This window comes from Dermacentor silvarum, chromosome 5 (genome assembly GCF_013339745.2).
Source record: "Dermacentor silvarum isolate Dsil-2018 chromosome 5, BIME_Dsil_1.4, whole genome shotgun sequence".
Classification (NCBI taxonomy): Eukaryota; Metazoa; Arthropoda; class Arachnida; order Ixodida; family Ixodidae; genus Dermacentor; species Dermacentor silvarum.
This window is the reverse complement of record NC_051158.1, coordinates 102,389,647-102,417,472: the sequence shown is the minus strand read 5'-3', so window position 1 is coordinate 102,417,472 and position 27,826 is coordinate 102,389,647. Positions and strand designations below refer to the sequence as shown.

Below are 27,826 nucleotides of genomic sequence, written 5' to 3'. Positions count from 1 at the left end.
CCTCAGGACACATTGCTCGTTTTTGTCGCCGGCGCCGACAGACAACAACATATGGCCCACCACCAGCTTGGCCTAATTTTGAACAAGTCAGTTATGACGACCGCTGGCCGACAGACACTGATACTGCAAACACCACAGGCGCGCCACCCCGGAATACCTTCCGTCAATATAATAGACGTAGTGGCTCGCCAGCTTCAGACCGCAGCCTGACGCCCCCAACCAGTCGCCAACGCCGTTCACCGTCACCACGTCGACGTGCTACGTCACCACCGCCGTCGGGAAACTAGCCGGCGCGGCCGATGGAGGTAAGGTCGCCGGACAGTCTGCGTCTCTGCGAAATCCTCCTCTGCCTATTATGATGGTGAAGAACAAAGTGCGTGTGTTAATTGATAGTATACCTGGAACAGCATTAGTGGATACTGGTGCTACCGTTTCCGTCATGGGTGTGACTTTCAAAGAGAGGCTGGGTCGGAAAGTTATGTTCCCGTGGAGTGATGGTGTGACGTTTCGTGGTGTCAGTGGAGAGTGCCTTATTCCCCTTGGTATTTGTGTTGCAAGTGTTTTATTCGGAGGAGAAGATCTTAAAACCGAATTTCTCGTGCTACCGCGGTGCACTCATGATGTTATTCTCGGGATTGACTTTCTTCAGGATTGTGGTGCTTCCGTTAACTGTGGCACAGGCGAAATTACCTTGAATAGCGCGCTCCTCGCCACCCTTGCCGACACATCTTTACCCGAGAAAAACTATTGTGTTGTTTCGAACGATTTGCTGCTACCCCCTTGGTCGCTGTCACGTGTCCCTGTCAATGTCGCTGCTGCCGACCTTTCATCGTTTGACGCGCAAGTCCAGCCACTTACGTCGAGCTGCGTAAAGAAAGATGTACTTGTGCCACGCTCTGTCGTGAGCGTAGTGAATGGCGCCTCAAATTTGTGGGCTTTCAATTGTTCTTGCGTCCCTGCTGTTCTCCCGCGTGATATGAAGCTCGCTGAATTTGACGAGATTACGTACAGCTCCATTACAGTTCTAAGCGAGGAGGAGCAGTCTCATACTAGCGATCTCCGAAGCACTTCTGAAGAACAGATCCTACGGATGATCAACAAGGCGCTTCCCTCACATGAGCGCCACGCTCTCGCACAAGTTTTGTGGGCACATCTTTCTGTGTTCGATTTCACACAAGGCGACAAGCAGTCTTCACTCCCGCGTTCTCGTGCCCGCCACAGAATTGACACCGGATCTGCGCACCCCATTCGGCAAAAGCCTTACCGCGTTTCTTCCGCAGAGAGGACAGTTATCGCTGAACAGGTGAAAGACATGCTACAGAAAAGTGTTGTTCAAGAGTCCTCTAGTCCGTGGGCAGCACCAGTAATCTTAGTAAAGAAGAAGGATGGATCGTGGCGGTTCTGCGTTGATTACAGGAAACTGAACGCGGTCACGAAAAAGGACGTGTATCCGCTTCCTAGAATTGATGATGTCATTGATTGTTTACATTCCGCTGCCTACTTTTCATCACTGGATTTACGATCAGGGTATTGGCAGATACCCATGCACCCAGACGATAAGGAGAAAACGGCCTTCGTGACACCAGACGGTCTCTATGAATTTAACGTTATGCCGTTCGGCCTTTGCAAAGCGCCAGCAACATTCGAACGATTTATGGACACTATCCTCCGAGGACTTAAATGGGAAATTTGTTTGTGCTACCTCGATGATGTGGTGATTTTTGGCAGCACTTTGAGTGAGCATAACAGCCGTCTCAGACTTGTTCTGGATTGTGTCGAAAAAGCTGGCTTGATCCTGAATTCCAAGAAATGTCGTTTCGGGGAAACTGAGACGTTAGTACTTGGGCATCTGGTCGACAAGAACGGCGTGAGGCCAGATCCACGGAAAATTGAGGCTGTCAGCTCCTTCGAAGCACCGAAGTCAGTGCGGGAGTTGAGGAGTTTCTTGGGCCTGTGTTCATATTTTCGTCACTTCGTCCCAAGATTCGCCGACGTGGTGTACCCCCTAACATGTCTTCTCCAAAAAGCCGTCCCTTTCAACTGGACATCGGCTTGCGACGACGCGTTCCGCCAGCTAAAATTTCTACTAACGTCAGGGCCCATATTGCGTCACTTCGATGCGTCCGCACCTACGGAAGTGCACGCTGATGCCAGTGGCATCGGCATCGGTGCCGTACTCGTGCAACGTCATCAAGAAGCTGAACACGTTGTGGCTTATGCTAGTCGCTCTTTGAATAAGGCGGAACGCAATTACACTGTCACCGAGCAAGAATGCTTGGCAGCTGTTTTCGCTGTCCACAAATTTCGGCCCTATATCTACGGACGCCCGTTCACTATCGTTACCGACCACCACGCGCTATGCTGGTTGGTGAATCTCCGTGACCCGAGTGGACGACTGGCACGTTGGGCTCTTCGAATGCAGGAGTACGACTTCGTTATTTCCTACAAGTCTGGGCGTCGCCACACAGATGCGGACTGTCTCTCCCGTCTTCCTCTGACGACGACGACCGAGTGTGACGAAGACAATGTTGATGACTGTTTTGCTCTCATTTCTTGTAGTTTCCCAGACTCGATGACTTTCACAGCAGAGCAGGAAAATGATATTAGTTTGGAACCTCTATTTGTAGCCGCATCGCGTCCTGGAGCCACCGGTCGATTTTGTGTCCGTGACGGCCTGCTTTACAAGACCAATTATTCGGCTAAAGGCGCACGCTTCCTTCTGGTGGTGCCGCAGAGTCTGCGAGCGGATATACTGAGAGCCATGCACGACGATGCGACTTCTGGCCATCTAGGATTCATCAGAACTTTGAACCGGACACAGGAACGTTTTTACTGGCCCAGAATGCGGGACACAGTCAAGCACTATGTCGCCAGTTGCGAACAATGTCAACGCTACAAGCGCCCTACGACCGCTCCGCCAGGTCTTCTCCAACCTCTGCCGCCACCTCGCCTGCCATTTGAACAAGTGGGTATTGATCTTCTGGGCCCATTTCCCCGATCATCTAACGACAACCGATGGGTGATCGTATGTGTCGACCATCTGACCCGTTACGCGGAAACGGCGGCCGTACCATCTTCAACAGCTGCGTCCGTTGCAACCTTTTTGCTTCGCTTCGTTATTCTTCGGCATGGTGCCCCCCGTGTAATCATTAGCGATCGCGGTCGTCAATTCGTTGCGGACGCCGTAGAAGAACTGCTTCGTCTCTGCAATTCGCAGTTCCGCCATTCAACGCCTTATCACCCTCAGACAAATGGGCTTGTAGAACGTACGAACAGAACTCTAACTAACATGCTGGCCATGTACGTATCTTCCGATCACAGAGACTGGGATGACGTACTCCCCTTCATCACCTTTGCTTATAATACTGCAAAGCATGAGACGACCGATTACAGTCCTTTTTATCTCCTTTACGCACGTCCACCGCTAAGCTGCATTGACACTATACTACCGTTTGACTTTCACAGCGAGTACTCTGTTGCCAAGACGCTTTGTCTCGCCGAAGAAGCCCGGCGTATTGCTCGTCTTCGTACTGTGGCATCGCAACACCGATCGAAAGAGCGCTATGACAGCCGACACCAGTCTGTCTCGTACGCTAAAGGAGACTTTGTGTGGTTGTGGACCCCGCTACGTAAGCGTGGATTATGCGAAAAGTTTTTACCCCAGTACACGGGCCCATTCGTCGTTGTAGATCGCTTGAGTGACTTGACGTACGTGGTCGCACGCTTGACGTCAGCTGGTCGTCGGTCTAGCCGGACCCAGTTAGTACATGTTGCTCGTCTTAAGCGGTTTCACCCCACGCTTTCCGAGTGATTTGGACTTGCCCAGCGGGCTTCGTCTGGCAACCGGGGATTGCTACGGCATGAGCCGGGCAAGGAGAAGAGGAGGAAGACGTTAGCTGGCGCAGCCTCAGGACGCCATCTTTACTTCAGCATCAACCTCGTCCTTTAAATAAAGCCGGTTCAACATTAACCGTAACAATATCATCAAGATAACTCTAATAAGCATTGATCATTACGTTTCAAAGCCGATTCGGGGCTCCAACGCACTCTGCGTTTCGGTTGCATTTACATTTGATAACAACAGCGCTGTCGTACCGCGGCCTTCACCGCCGCACAAAATCCATTGCAGAAGTCTTCTTAAGAAGCGTCGCTGTAAACGACAACAACAAAAATATCTGAGATGTAAAATTAAAGGTAAGCGGAGATATAGATAAGATTTATAGTTAGAGATAAGCGACCGGTGCGCCTTATGCCACGGGTGCCAGGGTGAGCCAAGGAATGGTGCCTCGATGCACTCAATCTTCCCGCGCGCCCATTGCTAAAGGTAACGTGATCAAGCACGCGCTAGGGGGAGGAGACCGCGCGTTTTCTTCTCTAGTCACGCCGTGGCGGCGCATGGCTGTCGGCGCGGCATATATTCGAGGTAATTGCCGCGGGCGCAATGTCTAGGGAAAGCTGAGATGGCTGGCTGCTTCCTGTGTTCTGTTAGCCCGAGCGCCTAGTTTTGAAGGTCGCGTATTCAAATTTTCGGCTACATGTTGTTACGAGTGACAGCATAAAGCTTTCGTTCCCTGCTGCCGTCGTTCTTCCTCATGGCAGTGTTTGTGACAGCAAAGGCTCGCGGTTAACTAGTGAGATATGTTCATATTTTCCCGTGCGCGCGTGACACCTTTGTAGTTTATTTCATTAGAATGACAATCAGTACTGCAATTTAGAGATTGAATAAAACTAAAAACGTTACTTCGCGTATTTGTCTAATATTTTGCTATCAATGTCAATGCTTGCCTTTCCGACAAAACTGCAATTTTCTTTTCTTTCAAGCATAAATTAGGCTGCGCATCCCTTGTCACGTCGTCGCTCTGAGAGCTTATATGATGGGCGCAGTTTACCTAAGTTTGTGATAAGGTACTGTATTCAAAATTTTGAACCTGGACTTTAGTCAGGGAAACTGACATATTTCAAGGGCAAAATCAAGCTCGTCAACTTCTTTTAAAAAATATGGACACACATATTTCACTAGTATATGAGAACGACAGTGCGATTCCGCCCCTGCAATAAAATGCATAAGGAGAGATACAAGACATTAAAAGCAAATTTTCTAGTCGTAAGTTAGCTAATAAACAACGCTCCACGCGTTTTTTTGTTTAGTCAAGGATGCAGACACGCGAGAGCGGCGCCGCTTTTGCCCGACGCTGCATGGTGCACATGCGTGAGTTTCGAGAGAAACCCTTAGCGCCCTTAGAAATCCATGTGAAGAGCGAAGACCAGCGAAGCTGTTTGGTATATATTCTTTGGAACTCTATTGGGATTAAGTTCGCATGCATTTTGCAATTAAAGAGACAAACATTAAAATTCGCGGGTTGTTTTCATTTATTTAGAGACCACTAGCTGTAATCATCGCCTTGTGATCACTGTGGAATACAGTGAGTGGTTGCACTTACGCTGCGGTAATGTTCTTTCCAAAGCTTAAGTCGCTGCAGGATGGGTGACGGCTGGTGGGTACGGTGGTCTCGGTGAAACGCGTAAGTCCAAAGCGTTCCAGCATGAAATCGACGAGCCACGTCCCGTCGGGTCTGCTTAGGTTGACGCTGAAGTCCCCCTCGATGATGATGGACGTATCGATCTTGGGCATCGCCCAATCACGGCGCATGTTCTAGCGCGACACACGCGCGGATGCCGGGGGAGAAGCTGCGTCACATTATACGAAAACCCCGGAGATTTCAGTCGGCGCCACAAGGTGGCGCTACGCTTTGGAGCGATGCGCCAGTTACCAGGCCAGTTACAGTAACGTCGGTGATATATAGAATGGCAATGCAAGCCATAAAATTAGAACTGTCGAAGTGGGTGGAGGAAAACGGTGTATTGGGGGAACTACAGAATGGGTTCAGGCCAGGCAGACGCTTAGAAGACAATATGTTTGTACTAACTCAGTGCATAGAGATTTCAGTAGCTCAGAAAAGACCTTTATGGATAGCATTTCTAGATATTAAAGGAGCTTATGACAACGTAGACAGGGAATTGTTGTGGGATATTCTTCAATACGAAGGCATAGATGACGATTTCGTGGAGCTGCTGAGGGAGATATATCGAGACAACCAAGTACAAGTGGCATGGGAAGGCCGAAAAGGAAATGAAATGGTGGGAATTCACCAAGGATTGAAGCAAGGATGCCCTCTGTCACCATTGTTGTTCACGCTTTACGTCAAGGGCATAGAAAGACGACTGGAAAACAGCAAATTAGGTTTTGATTTATCCTACATGCGTAATGGACAAATGGTGCAACAGAAGATCCCTGGACTGATGTACGCAGACGACATTGTGCTACTAGCGGACAATAAAAAAGATTTACAGATACTTGCGAATATCTGTGGGAACGCAGCGACAAATCTAGGCCTTAAGTTTAGCACAGAGAAATCAGGGATTATGATCTTTAATGAGCACACGAGTAACTTCGTGGTGTCAATTCAACAGCAAGTAATACCCATAGTGAAGCAATATAAGTACCTCGGCGTACACATAAACGAAGGAAAGAATTACTCAATCAACCACCAAGATAATCTGAAAATAAAGGGGAAGCGGAATGCAGCATTAATGAAACACAGAGCACTGTGGGGCCACAATAAGTATGAGGTGGTGCGTGGAATCTGGAAAGGAGTTATGGTGCCAGCGCTAACATTCGCAAATGCCATTATATGCTTAAAATCGGATATATTGGCGGGTTTGGAAGTTAACCAAAGATCAGTAGGCCGGTTGGCTTTGGGAGCACACGGTAATACGACAAATGAGGCAGTGCATGGAGACATGGGTTGGGCCTCTTTTGAAGTCAGAGAAGCACAAAGCAAAATTAGTTTTGAAGAAAGGCTCAGGAACATGGATGAAAATAAATGGGCAGCTAAAGTGCACAAGTATCTCTACATGAAAAGCGTGGACACAGAATGGAGGAAGAGGTCAAGGAAGTTGGCAACCAAGTACAGGATAATCGAAACTGTAAATAGACAACCAGGGGTCATCAGAAAGAAAGTGAGAGAAATAGAGACCGTGAATTGGATGCAAAGAATGGAAACGAAAAGGACAATGGAGATTTACAAGAATGAGAAGAAAGAAATTAGAAGGGAAACTCTGTACGATAACACAAAGGGCAGTGCCTTGCTATTTGAGGCTCGAGCCGGTTGCCTAAGGACGAAAACATATCGGAACAAATATTCGGAATTAGATGAGACATGTGTATGCTGCAGTAAAGATCCAGAGACCACTCAGCACATCCTAATGGAATGCGACGGGATCCACCCAGCGAGAACCGTAGGTAACGTGCAACTCCCAGAAGCGCTTGGGTTTAAAGTGGAAGGAAACATAAACAGATCAGCCGTAGAGATCAGCAAGAGACGATTAGAGTACTGGTGGAAAAAAAGTAGGGAAAAGATGGATGCGACCTGATCTCTTAAAATCATAGGCAGCGGTACAAGGTAAATTTTTGAAAAAGAAAAATAATGATAGGTATACAAAAATGCAAGATAAAGAACATGTATAGTATACCTGATTAAATCAAGCAGGCTAGGTGACTATTTGTCGCCGCCCCGTTTCAAAGGGGATGCCAATAAATCATCATCATCATCATGCAACTTACAGCTGGGGCCGCAAGGGGGTGCGACAATCCGGAGTTATGTGTGCTAACGCACAAAGAACCTACACACAATATAGGAGAGACTTTGACGGTTTCTATTAAAGATAGATACGCCAATCGCAGCGCGCGTACTAGCGCTGACGCGCTCACGTGGCCGCCAGGGTGAGCTACGTCACGTAATGAAGAAGCAAACATAAGGTCTTGCGAAAAGCGCGGTGTGCTGCACAAGTTTTTTTACTATCCCAAAGTTTAAAAACGCTGCCATCCCGATGTTTTCATACGATGCGACAATGTGGCGCGATGCGTCTGAAATTGTTGATCTCCTTCCTGTCTGTCTATTTCCGTCTGTTGCCGGAAGCGATCTCCTGGAACCTAGCCTAGGTACTATGCCTAGGTACTACGGAGGAGGACACGCGTCGCCCCGTTCGTCCCTAGCCTGCCGTCCAAGACCGGTTTCTTACGATTACGATTCTTACCATTACGATCGACCGAGACCGGTTTCTGGCTCGGCCGATCCTAATGGCGAAGCATACAGTATGAGAAATTCGCAGTAACAACGTGTCATTATTAACTGTTCGGTGACCGCTAAAGCGGCATCTACCTAAATCACCACCCCCGCATTTTATGCCGGGTAGCTTTTATCCCCTTGGCAGGAGTGCTCCGTACCAGGCGTGGTGGTAAAACCTAGGTAAAGAAGAAATGGGGAAGTCAAAGGTGGAATCCACATATTGTAATGCAGATTATATAAAAAAAAGTTAAATTATAAAAAAAAAACGTCACGTACAAAAACAGATCGACAGTCAGGAGTGCCGTCACGTTACTGCTACGCCACGAAATACTTATCTTTTTACTGCATGGAAATATCAGTAATGTCATTTCGAACGTTACTTAATTTACATTGAGACGCACACATGCTGCACAGTACAATAAAATACGAGAGCGGAGATAGGGCTTATTCCGGAGGGCAGCTCCGCTAGGCAGTAACAGAGCACAGTGCGTCCTCCTCCGTAGTACAGAGGCAAAGTGCCCAGATATTCCTCTCGCAACTCACACATATGCACAAAGCCCCCCCCCCCCCCCCCCCCAAAAAAAAAAAAAAAATGATGGCGCACCTCTCGCTTGCCTGTGCCCTCGCAAAGCGGAAAGACGCGCTATACACACATTGCGCTTTGAGGAGTGTCCTTTTAACGGCCTAAAAACGTTTTCTTGGAGCCATTTCAGCAGCGACTTGCATGTTTCTGATTAATCTATCTTTACTAACAGATGCGTTCATCATTTGGCCCTCGCAATAGCGGAACACAGCTTTTGCATCTTAACTATACTACTGCAGCTCTTATACTTCCCGGAAGTTGAAGGTACTGACGAGATACATGATCTTACCGCCCCCTATTCTTTGTTGCAGTCAGCGTCGCAAATGTTTCGACGCTTTTCGAGGCACAGGAGTGCCGACAGTGCCGCTTCGAAGCCTCATCAATGGCAACTCTGACGAGTTCGGGAAACCGGTATGTAAAAGTGAAATTAAGTGAATGTTAAATCTTATACTATGTTTTTTTAATGGCGGCGTTTTGTACGATGTTGTATATAGAGAATAATGATGTATTAAAACCCATTCATACCATGGTGTGAAAATTGGCACACGACATCAAGCATCCGGGAGCGACAATCGCCATATCGCAATGACACTTCACCCTATCAAAACGTTTGCCTACCAGCACTGGTCAGTTTAAACAGTTAAACAGGTTAAAGTTTATATGTAAGTTTAGTGTATTCCCTTCAGTGGTCAATCAGTTTATTTTTCTTGTCTTTTCACGAAATATGACGTAACCAGAGCATGGTGCAGAGTAAATGATAATACACGGATAACATTGTAGCATGGATTGTCGCTGAGATACGTCCTAAATGTCCGCACACTGTGTCTTGTGTGAACACATAAGACGTCAACGCTCACAAAAATTACCTAATTTGAAAAAGTCTCAATGTAAAAAAACAACAACTTATGAGCAACCCCACATGGGCAGCAAAGTTCATGTGTTTCTTTTCAAAGGGGAGCCGTCATACAACAGCATTTTTGCGTGCTTTTGCATATAGTATCTTGAACAGCATGTAGCGCTGCATAACATAGCTGGCATTCGCTGTAGCCAATATCCAAACTTTATTTACCCTCTGTAATTCAGAATATTGCTGTCATCTCAATTGTTCGGGCATTCCGCTGGGCGAAAACAACATTATTTGCGTAGTTAAGCTACGCAAATCTCTCTAAATATGTGGAAAAAAAATTCCTGTCCGATGGGAATAGCTTGAAACATTTTTCTGTGCCAGAGCTAATAGTTTTTATTCTTTTATTTTGACTCATTGCTATTTATCCAACAGGTACACTGTGTCCAGCGCATATTTTATAATTATGTTGATCATTGATAGCATGGCACATAAGACGACGCATAATACTATGCGGCTGGAGAGGTGCCTTTTTTGTCAGGCGCATGTCCTCTCGTTTAGTCTTATGTGTCGCCTTCTATTGTGCCACTTTTTCCGAAATGAATCCGAACTAAGTAGGCCAACGTTAAGCGCTTATCAATCAATAATTAATTATTGAATATTGTCCTAAAATGTTGCAATTACACCAGCACTCCCACTTGCAGTGTCTTTAATGGTAAAAGCATACTAATGAATGAATAATATTGTTACCTCTCTAATGAGAAGCAATTTGCCATCCAGGCACGGTTATTTCTATTGATTATATAATTCCATAAGGATTTTTTTCTTTTTAGTGATTATTTCATTTCTCAAAACTGAAGTAAAATGCAATGCAGAAAGAAATCATCGCGATGGATAGTTATTGCGCTGTATCAGTGACACAGTAGTTCACCACCATACAAAATGCCCAGTGACTTGCGTTACCTTGTGGTAACGCAAATGCCCACCGTTACTTTGTGGGCAGGAGATGGGCCACGGGTTTCTACTATGCAAGCCCGAGCTTATAACACATGGATCTACTAAAGTAAGCTCAATCGAATTTAGTCAATTGGTTTGTAACCACTCAAGCGTTATCAAAAAACAACTGCAGACTTCGTGGTGCTGACAAGCAGGAAATCCTGAAAGAAAGGCCTCGTTATTTACACGTGTGTAGATATCGTGTTAGCAAGTAAACGAAATTGAAAATTACTTGCTTTAGCATCTGAAACAGCACCATTGAGTATGATGGAGAGAGTATTGGATAAATGTGAATTAATTTTGGCACCACGGGCTTCTTTCTGGGCACCCAAAGTATGGTACACGAATGTTGTTGCATTCCACCATCATCGGAAACTGACCTCCGCGGCTGGGAATCAAACCCGTGACGTCGTGTTCAGCGTCAAGAGAGAGAGAGAGCGATAAATGAGATTAGAAAGACAGGGATGTTAAACGGAAGATCCCCTAATCCTTCCGTCTCCTCTTACCCTTTCCTCTCCCTGCCTTTCCTCTCTCACTCTCTCTCTTACCCCTTCCCGAGTTTGCTACCCTGCACTAGGGAAGGAGTAAGGGTAGACAAAAAGAGAAAGAAAAAATGCACACACATAGAAAGGGAGGGCGATGAAAGAGAAACGCAGGAGTGTTACACAAAGGAACGCTGGAGTGTCACAGTCGTTCAAACAGGTCGCTTGACTGGAGGAACTTCAGTTCAGCATCAAAATGACTTAATGACAGGTATGTGAATGTCCTTAGTTGAAGGGCGAATGAAAACGCAAGGATGTGTACTTTATTGTATTGCAACGTGCGATTCAACATTCCATTTGTCCCCGTGAATGTTCGTATAACATTCTGTTGGTGTATATTCACTGGCGCATAGAATTTTTCTTGTCCAATTGTGCCATTATTCTACGTGATTCGCATCAAACTTCATGTATGTTTTAATTTATGTGTCCTTGCACAGCATTATGTTGGTGCAACTGTCGATTTTTCAATCATTCGTCTTGCATTCTCATTGTATACTGCGATAACTTTGATGCACACGCAATAACATAGAATGTTTTGCATGAACGCATACTATGCGCTCCTGAATTACTGTAAACAATGATCTCAAAACACTTAGTTGTAGAATTACCGCCTATCACCGTGTGAAAGCGTCATCTGGGCGCATGACTCATAAAAAAAAATGAGTCATGTCCAAGTGTAGAGAGGCCACGTCTTGACATATATAAGATACTATGACAGTTCTGACTGTATATATATATATATATATATATATATATATATATACTGAAATAAACTCACCGTGCGAATAATTGAAACCATATAAAGTACGAGTGTATTTTTATTGAGAACACCGGTCCGTTCCTCGAGTAATCGGCAGAAATGATGGAAGGATTCTCTTTCCAGAATATCATCAAAAACCTGGACCGATGGTGTGAAATCTACGGCGACGTTTTTGGGTAAGTTGGTAGTGTTCGCTGACTCACGCAGCAAACGCCCCCCTGAGCAGCAGTGAGGCAGTGGTTTTCACCATACATTTTCCCGCAACAATCACTAGGGGAAACTCGGGCACTGTGAACGTTCAGCCACCTTTGGAATGATGCTTAGCGCATGTATTTGTCTAATCGTAGTCCTTCTCGTTCTTGTGACATTACTTATTACGCTGCATCTTTCTTAATATTCAAGCACTAATAGGTTTCTAAACGCAGAAAGGCGATTACTAAACAGTGGACGTGGGTATTCATCGAGCATTGTGGCGTTTACAGCGCAATGCATTGTGCAAAATGATCCATTTGGAAAGTCGCCACGCCATCGGAAGTCATAAGGGCGAAGTTGAAGCTCTCATTGATTCTCATTGTTGCTGGATTGTCATGCTTAAATTTTCCGCAGAGACTAGCGGCACATCTACGTCTAGTAAGGTTTGTGGGAAGATCTGTGGCTTTTTCCGCTTGCTCGGTACTCCATACCTGACGGCGCCAGCTAGGCCATCCCGCAAGCGCGTTTACTATGGTATGCTGCAACTCTTGTTAGTATTTCAAGTGTATTGCGCACGCGCAAGGAGTATTCGTATTCTCCGCTCTTTTTCCGTACAACTTCGGTGCCTATCTGGTGACGTATGGTCGGGGCTATGTCACTCCCTCCCTCCCTCCGCCGTGCGGCGTCCACACCCGCACTGAGCATGCTCCGGCTTCCGGAAGCTGTAACCGGAAGACGGCTTCCGCTTGCGGTTCCACTTCCGGTCCGGCTTCCGGAGAACGCTTCCGGTGTTTTGCCCGAATGGCCCCCCGGTGCTTCGCCCACTTATCATCATTCACTTCGTGGATATGCGGTGTTGCCAACGTCGAGCGGTGGATCCCGAGGCGGCGCGGCAACGCGAAGCCGATTACACCATCTTACGCTCAAGCTAACCATCTCCCCGCTGCTGGGCATCGACACATGGTTCCGTTTAGCGGGACATGGAGTAATTTTTTTTTATTTCTCCTGGCTCAGCGCGCCGCGGAGAGAAGAGAGGTGGGGGTCAGGAAGGGAGGGAGCTGGAGAGGAGGAGACCGCGTGCGCAAGCGCCGCGCCACCCTCCTCCGCCCTCCTGGTTGTCATGGCTACGGCGCGGCAGTTTCTTGATACGAACCACGAACCACAAATTACGGCAGCCTTAAGGAGCTTCGCTGTTCAAAAGTGCAATGTAGATTGTAAAGTACATATCTTGTTTGCGGAGGTGGCGCCGTGCGTTGATAGGGAAGCGGACAAACAAGGTTTCTTCTTGCTTGTCTATTGCGCTCTGCCTTTCGGTTTATACCTCTCGCTTTGTTTAAATTTATTTAGCTTGGCGCTGGTTGATATATCAGCTGCAGAGCGTGGCGTCAGCAAATCGTAGCGCTTCAGCCTGTCACCACTCTCCAGGTCCATTATTCGTTTCTGCGGTAGCATGGGCATAGTCAAAATATTATACGCTGCAAGTCTTGCACTTTTTCTCGCGGTGTCAGTTGGTTTTGCCGCATATGTGCGCGGAGCAGTCTCCCATCGAGAAAAAATAAATAAGTAAAAAAAATATCCAGTCTGAGGGTAATGCGCACAGGCACTGAAGTGTATAAAAACGGTCTTTTTTTTTTTTCTTCTCGTTCCGATTTTGCCTTTCTCCTCCTACCGCTTGCCTTGAACGAATTATTCATTTTCTGCGCTAGTTTATGGGTATGTTGCCGATTGCATAGCGTCAGCCAATCATAGCAGATAGTCGGGCGCCCGTGCTCTGCAGTGGCAGTAGTCCTCACTATATTATACGGCCGAAATGGCAGATGCTTTAAACAAGTAAAACCTCTGACTCGCACTCGGTGGAAGCAGAGTTCGAATCCGTGCACGTGGACTGCTGCGCATTTTTTTTATTTGCTTATATTGTTATACATTTCGCGCAAATACTTTCGGATTCTTGCGATAGACACCTGCGCCAATGGCGCAAACGTGGACATAATTAGGCGAGTGAAAGCTAATTATTCTGAACCCTAATTTGTCTATTGCTGTACAATGAACGTGCCGGGCCAGTGCGGATGCCATGTTTCCATATCAAATGTGGAATTAGTTTTCTCCGACGTGACATTTTCTGCATCTTGTATTTAGTCTTAGTGCACTTTTCCGAGGAAAGACGCTATGCATGAAAACTGCTGGTGCACTTGACGCGTGCTCTAACGCCCACGAGAAGTAAATAAAATGCGGCTGTCCAGAAAACATGTTTAGCTATTTTTTTTGTGCCGCAAAGGCAAGCCTACTGAAGCAGGCTATAGTTTACGTTTAGACTTTTTATTTCGCTCCAGAGTACTGTTATCTCAACACAACTTATTGTTATACCTGCACTAATAAATTGAACATTCGTGATTGACTTTTATTTCATGCGTCCTTTAGCTTCTTTGTAGGTGATACCCCATTTATGATCGTCAAGGATCTGGACATGATAAATGATATATTCATCAAGGACGCAAGCAAGTTTAACGGCCGCGGGGTAAGTATACGTCGATAATAACGGGACCTACCGTCGATATCTTTATTGGCTTCCCAATATATGGGCCTTCCGTCCAGTGCGATAATGCTGTGTCGACTACGATTGTTTTCTGCGCTGGAATGAGGGACATGATCGAGCCAAATAGAAGCTTTTGATGATATCTTTTTACTACATGTGTCATAGCGAGGATATCTCGCTGATAAGAAATATTTTCACTATCGAGAAAAGTAAGGCGAGCGAACAACTAGACATGCCGTAAAGCATAAGCCCGGCTCGGAGTTTTATTGCTCTAATCAAATGTACGCGGAAGAAAAAAAAAGCGCGTTATTACTAAAGTAGTGGAATTGGTCAAACAAAACCGATTATATTACGAACGAAGATTAGGCCATAAATGCAAAATTACGTCTCTATGTTAGAAGAAAATGACCAAAATAATCACTATAAAAGACACGGTAAATAAAAACGTACACCTACAGCAGAATAACGTAGTATTCTGCTAACGTTATTCTGCTACAGCAGAATAACGCAGAATAACGTAGTAGATTACAAATTGCATCAGATTACAAGTATTCGCGGCGCCGCTGTAGCTCAATTGGTAAGTGCATCCCACGCGTAATGCGAAGATGTGGGTTCGTCGGCGAGTTGTTTAATTTCGATAGCAATTATATGGACACTCTAAGCGCATTTCTGCCGTCATCGTCACCGTGGTGTTCTGTGTACAATCCAACTGCGATAACACCGTCGCCGCGCGCAGTATGCTGTATGTGCGAGGAAAAACGCGCGAGGGGAGCCGACGATCGCGGCTTAATCTGGCGTGCGCAAGAGAGGGAAGCTGAAAGGGCACGCGCCGTCTACCGTTGTGTGACTGGCCGCGGGGGTATAGGAGGGGGGGAGGGGGCATTGTTTTCCGACAGCAACTACGCATTTCACGACCGTGTGCATGGAGAACCGACAATCGCGGCTCAGTCTCGCGCGCGTAGGGAGGGAGGCAGGGCGGGAGGTAGTTGGGGGGGGGGGGGGGGAGGTGCGTTGTCTTCCGGCATCAACTGCGTACTCTGCGCGGCTGCGCGCGGTCGCGCGCGGCTTATCTTGAAAGCGGTTGTGCGTGGGGTGTTCTCGTAGCTTAGTTTTCGTTGAAGCGATAAACAGCAGGTAGGTCACTTCGTTCGCTGCAGCCGCGCTTCCTCACCCCAGCGTTTTGACAGCGAGTGTCCGCGGTCATCCAATGTAATGTGTTCATGTTTGCCTGTACGCGCTGACACTATGCGTGCGGATAAAACTACTATCCTTACTTTGTATAGCTTTCTGCTAGTTTGCTATTGCAATCCATGCTTCGCCTTTCGGGCAAAACTGCGGCTTATTTTTCATTTACTTTCATTTCCATTAATTTATCATTTCTTTAATTCAAATAAGCACTACAAGTAATTTCCCCTATGCTGTCCCTGGTGTCTTTTTCTGGCTTATTACGTTGCATGAATACTATCAAGACGGGCACTTGTTTCGCCTTAAATAATCTAGCCAATATATGTAGGCGATTGGGTATTAAAACTTTGCAAACTCTAGTGTGTGAACTCCATAGAAAATAAAGGCAACGAAAGAAAGAAGCTGATTAAACTACTTTACTCAAATATATAGAAAAGCGTCGTTGGGAAATGACAGTGAAAAAGACAAATTGCTGCTGGTGGGAGTCGAGCCCACAACCTCCGTGACGCATTACCGATTGAGCTATATTTCCTCTGCTTTCCTTGGAATATCGGGCTGTTGGTTTCATGTGGTTGTCCGTGACAAGAAATCGAGCAGAACGTTGCCCACCTTCTGCTGGCTCATCTCATAGAGAGGGTCTCAATTTTAGCAGCCTTGATGTCTTGAGGCAGCATACGACGAGACATTGACCCATTCTTCGGTCATCACTTCGCATACTGTTAGCTGCTATTAAAGCGCCATTTGCAAAATGAAGTGACGTAAGTTTGCTGATGCAACTTTTTTTTTTGCGGGTGGCTGAAATAACAGAAAAATAAAGAAAAAGTTCCAAGCAGCTCACCACAAAGTTCTTCTCCCTCAGCGCATGATGCATATCTACGAGATGGACCCTGTCTTGGCCAAGTACATGATCCTGTCCAAAGGTTATGTTTGGAAGACAGCACGAACATGTATGTCGAAATTCTTCACCGCATCGAAGCTAAAGGCGGTAAGTGAATGTACATGGCATCTCAACTGGCTGCATCTAGATACAAATAGAGTATACATGGAATGTGAATTTATTCTCGTAAATTTAACTATCACGTTCTTTCGACAAACTTAAAAAATAACTTTCTTGCCTGAGCAGGCCGCAACATTAAGGGATACACTGTAAAAGAATGCTTCGGCGGAGGAGTTCCTTTGACTGAAATTGTGTTTTTTGGTTTTAGAATCCGTGTCAGTGCAAGTATAAACTCATGCAACGTAATTGATGTTACAAAAACAAGTACTGAAGAGCGAGGACGCTATTTCTAACTACGAAATTCAGAAATGCGCTGAATTTCTCATGTTCATTTTAGTCATGGTTTATTGAGTTCCTTTTTTGCGCCAGACAGGTTATCAGCCAGAAAACCTTTTTTTATGCCAGGAAACAGTACCCCCATTCTCGCTCAGCTATTAGGAAACAAAAAGGTTTAAAAAATTGCGTTTACCCATAATAAATAACAAAAACGCGCTTAATTTCTTCTACAAACCGCTGAAGTATTTCTACTTACACATGGAAAGCCATAATATGAATTGAATACATGCTGCATCATTTTAATTCTAGCATACATATATCGTCTAACTTGCAATTATTGATGCATCTTCATAAATATTGAAGAAGCATTCTTGCGAAGAAAGATGTCGCCCTCTCCTCTATATATTACGCAAATGCCAAGAGTGCGGTGAAGGATTGTTCATGCGTAATCGATTTTTACTGCACTTGGATATTAAAATAGTGATTTTACTATATTTTTCGTCATTTGGGGTAAGCCAACAAGAACCGGTTACCAAAGGGAAGGATATCCCGCAAACGTCAAAGACAAACTTCCGCTACTAACGAACCTGAAAAAAAAAACGAATTACGGGAAGCGCATAATAATAAACTACATGAAGAAATAAAATGTAAGGGAACAGAAGCTTAGGTTGCCATTATTGATTGAGAGCGATGCAAAGCACACGCTACATATTAGACAAAGTATGCGCAGTGGCGCGCCGACTGTGTATTGGTTGTGGTAGGGGGGAGGGGGGGGGGGGCTGCAAGTGGCAAGGTGTCAGGCCTGTTCTCACTGATAAATAAATATTTAATGAATACCTTATATCATCATTAGCCTATATTTTATGTCCACTGCAGACGAAGGCCTCTCCCTGCGATCTCCACTTACCCCTGTCTTGCGCTAGCGTATTCCAACTTGCGCCTGCGAATTTCCTAACTTCATCACCCCACCTGGTTTTCTTCCGTACTCGACTGCGCTTCCCTTCTCTTGGTATGCATTCTGTAACTATAATGATCCACCGGTTATCCATACTACGAATTACATGGCCTGCCCAGCTCCATTTTTGCCTCTTAATGTCATTTAGAATATTAGCTAACCCTGTTCGGTCTCTGATCCACACCGCTCTCTTCCTGTCTCTTAACGTTATTCCTAAGATTTTTCGTTCCATCGCTCTTTGTGCGGTCCTTCCCTTGTTCTCGAGCTTCTTTGTTAACCTCCAAGTTTCTGTCCCATATGTTACCACCGGTAGAATGCAATGATTGTACACTTTTTTTTTTTCAACGACAGTAGTAATCTTCCAGTCAGCATTTGGCAATGCCTGCCGTATGCACTCCAACCCAATTTTATTCTTCTGTAAATATCTTTCTCATGGTCAGGGTTCCCTGTGAGTAATTGACCTAGATAAACGTACTCCTTTACAGACTCTAGAGGCTGAGTGACGATCCTGAATTCTTGTTTCCTTGCCAGGCTATATTGAACATTATCTTTGTCTTCTGCATATTCATCTTCAACCCAATTCTTACACTTTCTCGATTAAGGTACACAATCATTTGCTGTAATTCGTCCCCAGTGTTGCTAAATAGGACAATGTCATCTACAAACCGAAGGTTGCTGAGATATTCACCGTTGATCCTCACTCCTAATCCTTCCCAGTCTAAGAGCTTGAATACTTCTTGAATAAAAACGAAAGGTCGTTTTTCAGAGCGACTTGGTACAAAGTGAAGTGAAGTATCAAAGCTCCAATTGAAGATGTACGGGAAACGGTGCTGACGCGGAACGCTATCGAAAGTACACGCGTCTCTGTAGCAGAAAAGCGCGAGATGGCGGAGGCTCCACTGTGACGTCAGGGTGGCACAGATAACGTCGTCATTGAGCTGGCCCCATGCCTTAATTGTGCCCTCACGTCACCTTGCCATCACTGAACATTATTTTTTTTCAACAGTTACGCAACGAAGGCAAGAGTCTTGCAGACAATCAGGTGGCGTTGAAAGTTGACATGGAGCCTGGAATGGGTCTTCTAATCGGTTTTCAGCATTTGTGGCAAGTGCTCTAATGTGAAGTCATTCTCTGTGAAGACGTCCATTCACAGTCTCGCAACAGTGATGAGGAAGTTTGGGTGGACGCTACAAGGACCCGTTCATCGAGCGACATTTCTCAGCTGTGACTCCCCATTAATGATCATTGTTCTACGCGTGGACAGCGATTCTTCGCTGGAACCTAGAGAAGTTCCCCTCGTTTCGGTAAATCTTCAGTGGCATAAAGCGCCAGAACAAATGCACCACAGAAATCGCGTCAATGTCAAGGACAGCAAAATTCAGCTGTCATGATATCTAGAAGACTATCAGCTTTTACGTGACAGCTGCAGTTGATAAAGCGGTTCAGACTGTTTCCTTCGGCACGAAGTAACATGGCCAGTGGAATGAGCTGGTACCTCAAAAGTAAATTATGAGACAGATTTAGCGCCTGGGCCAGATAACATCCTTTGAAAGCCACTCGATCAGAGTGGCTTTCAACACCGCATCAACTGAGCCTCTAAGGAGGCGGCTCAAGCCTGCGCGTTACATAACATTCATCAAACTTGTCCAAAATGTAAACTTTGTTAGTGATTTAGTTTCTTCCGAAAACCATGAAAATAGGCATTTAACGTTTTTGAGATCTTCTAGTCGGACTAACAGCTTCGCTGTAAAAAGACAATCATCCCCCCCTAAAAAGTACGATTAGCGTTTAGTGCAAGTGAACCTTTTAAGATGTACCTGAGGTGTTATTAGGCCACTTTTCAACGTTGCGAGCAATATTTGTGCCGACGCCAGTGCTTCAAAAACCTTCTCACTAACTCTATACAGGTGATGCCCTCGCTGCTCCACGCCCAGGATGAGTTTATACATGTTCTGGGCGAGCACGCCGACCGTGGAACCGAGGTGGACATCAACAGCGTCTGCGAACGCTTCACGTTCGACATGATCAGCAAAGCGGCTTATGGAATCGACACGAACGTGCAGAGGAATGCCGAGTTACCCCTGTTTACGAAGGCCCTCGCTGTCATGCCGAACCTCACATCAGGATTCTTTTACAACCTTGGTCGTGAGTGCAGGTCTTTCATCGCGTCAGCATTAGGAGTACTATCAGACTGGAAAATTGTATGTGTGGGAAGTGGGAAAAGCCAATCACGTGCTAGAGATGTCCCTATCTCTCTCTCTCTCTCTCTCTCTCTATATATATATATATATATATATATATATATATATATATATACAGGGTGTCCCAGCTATAACGCAGCAGGATTTAAAAAAAGAGGAACGGCGTTACGCGGAGCAAACCTAATGCGTATTGTTTCCAGTACAGTGGAGTAGCCGCCAGTATTTTTTACGTTACTGAGATTTAATTAATTAATTAAAGGTGCTTCAGTAATCTGTCTTTCCCCTTTATTTGTACGCGTCGATAAAGTGACAGCCTCGGCGAACTATGCTATGCACTACCGTTGTAGCAATGCGCAGTCACCCTTCCGTGCTAGACGTTCAATGAGTGATTACATTTTGTCTGTTCACGTGACTGCATTTTTGTCAGACCTGGCTTGCACCGCACGACAAATGTACCACATGAAAAACATCACTTCTGCACCTAAAAATATCATTCGGGTGCTTTCGAGCTAAGTACTGTAATATCGCCTTACTTTTGTTTGGTGCTCCTAACAGGTTTTCTAACAGGAGAACAAATATGGTTTAGCTCGTGTGATCGGTATATGCAGCAGCGACAGCACATCATGTAACGCCAACTTCAACCGCTCCTATGCGATTTGGTAGATGAACCAATAGTTTTGTTGCCCTGGCTGCCTTTAATCGGGCTCCATAGTACTGTGCTGCTATAGTTAACTCAGCCGAGTAGCATCTCACTCACACTGGTGAGAACATGTTCCGGAAACTCCGGCTGCATTAGATGCGTCATTTCTATAGCAATATATACAGGGTGTCCCAGCTATCACGCAGCACGATTTAAAAAAAAGAGGAACAGCGTTACGCGAAGCAAACCTAGTGAGTATTGTTTCCAGTACAGTGGAGTAGCCGCCAGTATTTTTACGTTACTGAGATTTAATTATTTAATTGTAATTAATTATCTAACTCGAGAAGTACTGTCCTAATTATCCAAGTTTCAATGAGAAAGTTGTAGAGCAACATGAAAAACTCCCGATACAGCTTTCTGTAGCTGAATACGTGCAAAATAAAAGTGTTTTTCCGAGCATGAAAGAAGCCCGCGAATACACGCAAAGTGCCTCGAGCGGCCAGTCGTGCGGCAATTCTGCGTGTATTCGCGGGCTTCTTTCACACTGGGAAAAACACATTTATGTAGCAAGTATTGAGCAAGAGAAAGCTGTATCGGGAGTTTGTCATGTTGCTCTACAACTTTCTCATTGACACTTTGATAATTTGGACAGTACTTCTCGAGTTAGATAATGAATACAATTAATTATTTAAAACTCAGTAACGAAAAAATTACGGGCGGCTACTCCACTGTACTGGAAACAATACGCACTAGGTTGGCTTCGCGCAACGCCGCTCCTCTTTTTTTAAATCGTGCTGCGTGATAGCTGCGACACCCTGTATGTATGTATGTATATATATATATATATATATATATATATATCTTCATTTAACTACTAATTCATTCAACTCCTCCACTTTTCCAAGAGCCATTCGTCTTTGGAACGACCTTCCTAACGCCATAGTTTATGAGAATGATTAAGAAACTTTCCGGCTTCTTCTAACAACGCATTTTTCAAAGAGCTCTGCATAACCCACCTTATTATTTTTGTCATTGCCTTTCTCGTTAATAATATGCCACTACGCGTTAAATACTGTTTTGTTGTAGCCTAATTATGTCTTCCTTACCGATTACCAATGCAGCTTACACTTCCATCATAACTCACTCGTTATTTTTCATATTTGCTATGCAGGGTAGTTGATGAAATATGAATAGAAAAAGCCAAATAATTTAGTTGTGTTACAAAAATAATATAATTCAATGTGAGGCCCTCTTTTCACTTGCAGATATTCAGAATTTCAAGTTCGCGATTTTACGAGCACGTACTTTAGAAGAGTATTAACCAGGTAACACTAATTCCTGTCAAAATAAATCATAATGTTACGCATATCCCCTGTGCTACTAAACAACAGTAAAATGCCACTTCGCAGGTGAACCTGCGTTCAGATCATTGCTTTATTGCTCGCCGATGTACAAAATGTACGTCTTTCAGCTTACACTAAACAAATACACGCCAATGAAGGAAATCTGGGGCCACGCATATTGATGAATGTGCTAAGCACTGCTTATATTCCAGATTGTTCTTTTAACGTGCAGAAGTTAAGCATAATTGATAGATACTTTAGGTGTATTGGCCTATTCTGTGTAAGTTTATTATTATATGTACGTCTGCTATTGCTGCCTAATTTGTCAGGATGTCTGCTGGTGAGCAGCATTGTTTTCATCAAGCCCACACCTTCGGTACAAAAATTTACTTATGCTGTGAATATATACTCTAACCTCTAAGTGAGTTCTGTATAGGCATCTCCTTCTAATCACAAAACCAATTGTTAATCACAATATATTTGTATCTACAGATGTCCGTCTCTAACCGTTTTCCCCGATCAATGTGTACTTGCGTCGCTGGGTGGTCAGTCCATGGTTTGGTTTAACCGTTAGAGCATCATGCTGCTGCAGAAAGGGAACATTGTTGAAACCAACCTTCTGACCAACTCGGGTCACTGCTATGCGACGCAGCTTGTGTGCAGCTCTTCAGTAAGCCTGTGACGCCACTTTGGGTCACAGTGGTTATGGGCCACTGGATAAGTGCCACTGTTCAGTGAATATCTTTGAACCCAACTTGGCTCACTGGGTATGTTTTTCGGGGGGTGTGGGCGGCTCTAAGACGATAAAAAAAGCCCCCCCAAAGTTAGTCCGCTGCTGGTCGGAATTGAAGGGGCGTCCAACATACTCCATATTTTCATATATTTTCACATTCTCGCCGTTAGACGGCGCACCGTATGTATTTTTGTGTGCTACTGCTACGTGGCGTGAAAAACAGGGCGAGGCAAATGCGGACTGGTTCTTTTTGTGTGGTTTGCGATGAGACATAGAAATCTGCTATTGATTGTCACAAAAGTTCAATTACGTCTTGTTCCAGAGAGCCTATACCACTGGGCATGGATTCTTCGGGTACCAGCCATGATATTGAGCTTCGTGTATGCTAACCCTCTTGCTGATATGGCCAAAAAGGTCGAAGAAATCATTGAGTACCGGCGAAAAAATCCTCAGGTTAGTAAAGCGCCGATATTTGGGGCCTCACGTAGAGACAGGTGCAATTAAGTAACATTTGTATATATAACGCTTGCAGCACGAATTTAGTTTTAATAAAAAGTATGTGGTCGTCTTATCTGCAATCTTCCTGGCTCTACTGTGTTGATTATTTAGATCCAATACGACAGTTGCAAGTAACATTATACAAATCTTGCTTAAATCTCTCATCGTTCTTGCTCAAAAAGCGGGATGTTCGAATAATTGAGTTTCAATTTATTGTTTATTACCCACGGAAGTATGTATAGCTTGCTGTAACACTAATGGGATGCCGAAGCGATTTAAGCGTGTGAGTTCGCGTTCATCTTCAGTTTACCATATTTATTTGATGCCTGATAACGTCCCACTCAAATGCCCGGTAAGATTGAAGGTATCTGTACCAAAAATTTGACAAAGTTTTCCACGCCTTCAATATGCAAGGCAGCCGCACTTAATCGACTGTGAAATACTGGCATGCAGAGCCGACCGCCCTAATGCACTAGGAAAACTGCCGCCCTCGTCACTCCTGTCTGGTGCGTTTGCATCTACTTTTGATACATATGTGCTACGTGGTCGCTTATATGCACAGTGGAGATTCCAATTGTCGCGCGGATCCTTGCGTCACACGTCGAACTATAGTCTCTTAATCCCTTGAGAAGTTTTCAAAGGTGCACAATTATTTTTAGATTTGACCAGGTCACTTACTTTATTTACTCATGCAAGTACCTGCGGCGCCGCAAGGGCATTATTGTAGGGGTGCACATTTGTTCCTAAAGAAAGACATAATATAAAAATGAGCTGGTTCAAAAAGCGTACAGAAAGGTACAAACGCAACAAACAAAGAAAATAGAAAGGAAAGAAAAAGGTGTTGCAAGAAAACGAAAGGATGGTTTGTCGCAGGAATCCAATCATGGGCGTTTCGGACAGGTTAGATAATAAAAACAACTGAAACAATGAAACTCAGGGCATGGCTTACGTTGAACAACATTCTTAGGAAGCTAATTCCAGCGCGCTGATGTAAGCGGGAAAAATGATTTGCGGAAAACATCCGTGCTACAGCGTACTTAAAGAACTTTTAATTAGTGATCACATCTCAAAGAAATGGAATGGGGCGGGAAAGTGTACAAGTTCTTATTTATTCCAATGAGACTGGAGTAGACTCAGAAACAAATATCTAATTTTGCTGCTAAGCGACAGTGTGGGAGTGTTTGCCAGCCATGGTTTTCTTTAAATGATGTAATACTGCTGTGGAATTTGTGATTTCTAGAAAGACACCTCGCAGTGCGGTTTTGAACGTGTTCAAGTTTGCGTATAATATATGAGTTTTGAGGGTGCCAAGCCGCGGAGGCGTACTCGAGAATCATGCGAACATTTATGTTTTAAAGTTGCTCTTTTACACTTTTGGGGACATTATGGAAGAAATGGCAGCGGCTTAGCTCAGCTAACCTTGGATATGCAAAGCAAAAGCTTGGTTTAGCTTGGTTAAGTCTTGGTTTCACTTGGTTAACCTTTGATTTAGCTGTAATTATTATACTTAGCCATACATTCATCGTTAAGCCAGGTATAAATTATAAGCCGACAAGTCCAAGCGTTTTGCGAGCCGAACGGCTCGCCCTTCCGCGGTCTCCGACGCTAGCTTCGCGCGCTTGACATTCCGGACCCTCTCCACTGAAGCAGTTCGCCGGGCGATATCCGAGGAGTGGTCAGACGCCGCTTGCCGACGACGGCTCAAAGCCTCCAGCGCAACGCTCAGAGAAGAAGGCCCGGCCTTGCTGTCATCCTGCTCCCGCGTTCGATATAGCATGAGGGCTTCGAAAGACCTCACGCTAGAATCGGCACGTCGACGATGAGCCCTTTCCCGAGCGTATTCGCGGCGGCGTTGCTCAAACGCGTTGGAACTCGTCGTCAGTTGCTCATAAATGGCTCATACCCTCCTTAAGCAATGGCTCATACCCCCGTAAATGCAGCCTCTCCATTACGACGACAGAAGAGAAGTGAAATTCTACGCTGGAATTATACGAGACAACGCAGCCAGCTGTGGAAGCACATGACGACATCAACGAACGCGGGAGCAGGATGAGAGCGAGCGCGGCGCTCCTCTCATAGCCAGGCGCGCGGTGAGTCACGTGGTCAGGCGGCGACCCAGCTGCGGAGAGCGCATGCGCAAGCCAGTGGTGGTAGCTGGGCTAGCGCACGTGGCTCGGCGCGGCGAGTCACGTGATGCAACGGCTGAGTTGCGGTCAAATGAAGGTCAAATTGCTGGCGACGGCGAAACTCTGCTCGACTAGGTTAGTAAAGCTTTCGCTTTAAAATTATGTCTAATGAGGTTTAGCCTTTCGATGACTTTAGATCAGTTGCGCCAATAAACTTCATATATCACCATCATCATCATTTTAAATCACCTTATATAATGGTAGTATACACGAAAACTTGAATATGTTGTATGGTGTTGCAGAGGCCTACACTTCACAACCACGGAAGCAAACGTTTTCAGAAGGAAACCAAATTTGCCTGCTTTGCCATTTGTCGCTATGCAGCTTGTGTAATATAAGGCCTAGTAGTACCCGCCGGGATGGTGTAGTGGCTTTGACGTCGCGCTGCTAAGCAGGAGGACGCCGGCTCAAATAGCGGTGCGCCGGTTGCATTTTGATGGGGGCGCAAAATAAAAACGCCCTTGAAACGTGCATTAGGTGCTTGTTAAAGAGCGCTAGCTGGCCAAAGGAATCCGGTGTCGCCCACTACGGTGTACTTTTTTATTATATGGTTTTTAGGGGATGTTGGCGCCTTTAATTCGCGCCGGCTACTCCTTTTCACATAGAGGTATGAAAAAAAAAAGAATGAACTTACACGCATTAAAATTAAATGTCAACTCCAAATCACAATAACACAAAGTCCAGTCACATAAGTGCACTAATACCACACTAATACTGAAAGTCAACTCAGAAACACAGCAACACAAAGTTCAGTCACGAAGGCGCATAAAGTTAAACACAAAATCCAGTCACATAAGTACACTAATGTCACACTAAAACTGAAAGTCCACTCTGAAAAAGGGCACACAAAGTTCAGTCACATAGCTGCACTAAAGTAAACACAAAGTCCTGTCACGTAATTATACTAAAATCACGGCACATAAGATAGCATGGATTCGATTCAAAGGAAACTATATGAACCCAGGTGTCGAATTGACCATAGAGTGAGTTTATCACAGATAAACACTCTTTTCAATACTTTCCGAGAATATTGCTCGCTTCTAAAAATCTTTGGAGGGCCATTAACGCTCGTCTTTGCAACGAATATGTTGGCCAAGGACCTAATATCTTCCTGACGCTCAAGGGCCTGCGGTCTAATCTCTCTAAATAACGTGCTAAACGTTGTCTGTGTGTATCGTGTCGCGGACATTCTAACAGAAGATGCTGTACATCCTCATCCGCGTGGCCACAAGTGCATTCCGGACTATCAGCTCTCGAAATTTTTTGGAGAAAATGTTTTGTGTACGCGGTACCGAGCCGCAGACGGTGAATGAGTGTTTCAAAGGCTCTGGTTGTATTTAATGTGGACGGGATTTTGAATTGAAGTGCAGGGTCAATGTGAAATAAATCTATTTCGCGTTCTGATCAAACCATGTCGCTTTGCAACCACGGACTGAGATCTGTCTTAGTATGGGCCGCAATTCTCCTTGCGTTAGAGGGACACCGTGTGTGTCGGTATTAATATGCGCTTGTCTAGCAGCCATGTCTGCTGCAACATTCCCAGGGATATTGCAGTGCCCAGGTATCCATTGGAACAGTATTGTGGGAGATTTTTTACTTGCCTTTGTGAGCTCCTTTAGTGTCTCATAAACTAACGCCATGTTTTGGGAATTGCTGATGCCACCACGAAGTGACCACAAAGCTGCTTGTGAGTCACAAAGGATGACCCATTGGTTCCCTTTTTGCGTTGAGTTTATGTATCGTAACACAGACAACATAGCAAAAAGCTCTGTTGTAGTTGATGATGTCGTGTGAGAAAGTTTAAACGTCTGTATTCGGTTCCATTCTGGAATGACAAAGGCAGCTCAAGAAGAATTTGGTTGACAAGAACCGTCTGTATACGCTTGAATATATCCAGGGTAGCGAAAGTATATCTGATACAGCGCCAGTTGTTGGGCTGCTAGCATAAACATGTCTCGTTTTCGAATAATTCCGTCAACCGAAAGTTCAATTTTTGGGGCGACAAATCGCCATGGAGGGTAGGAAATATCTGAGATCCAAAATTCGTTGTGTGGTAGTAGATTTTTTTGCACCTGAATCACAGTATTGATGTTCGCCCTGTCTCTCTCAATAAGTGTAATTGCTAGTGGGTGCCTTTTGTGCTGCACTGAAACGCGAAAGTAGTGTCGACAGGTTTCAACCATCCTCATAATTGGGAATGGAGGATGACGTGCCTCTGCAATTACTAAGGAAC

General features: G+C 45.1%; 1 protein-coding gene across 1 annotated transcript in view; it reads left to right on the top strand.

Annotated features, from left to right (window-relative positions):
* LOC119453677 (cytochrome P450 3A6-like) overlaps window positions 1–27,826 on the top strand; it is a 196,716-nt gene that overhangs the window by 149,524 nt on the left and 19,366 nt on the right. The window contains exons 2-7 of the mRNA XM_049668329.1: window positions 9,024–9,123; window positions 11,978–12,030; window positions 14,465–14,561; window positions 16,624–16,749; window positions 19,900–20,137; window positions 23,232–23,362. Of these exons, the coding sequence (XP_049524286.1) occupies window positions 9,024–9,123; window positions 11,978–12,030; window positions 14,465–14,561; window positions 16,624–16,749; window positions 19,900–20,137; window positions 23,232–23,362 (745 nt within the window). The remainder of the gene's footprint in view (window positions 1–9,023; window positions 9,124–11,977; window positions 12,031–14,464; window positions 14,562–16,623; window positions 16,750–19,899; window positions 20,138–23,231; window positions 23,363–27,826) is intronic.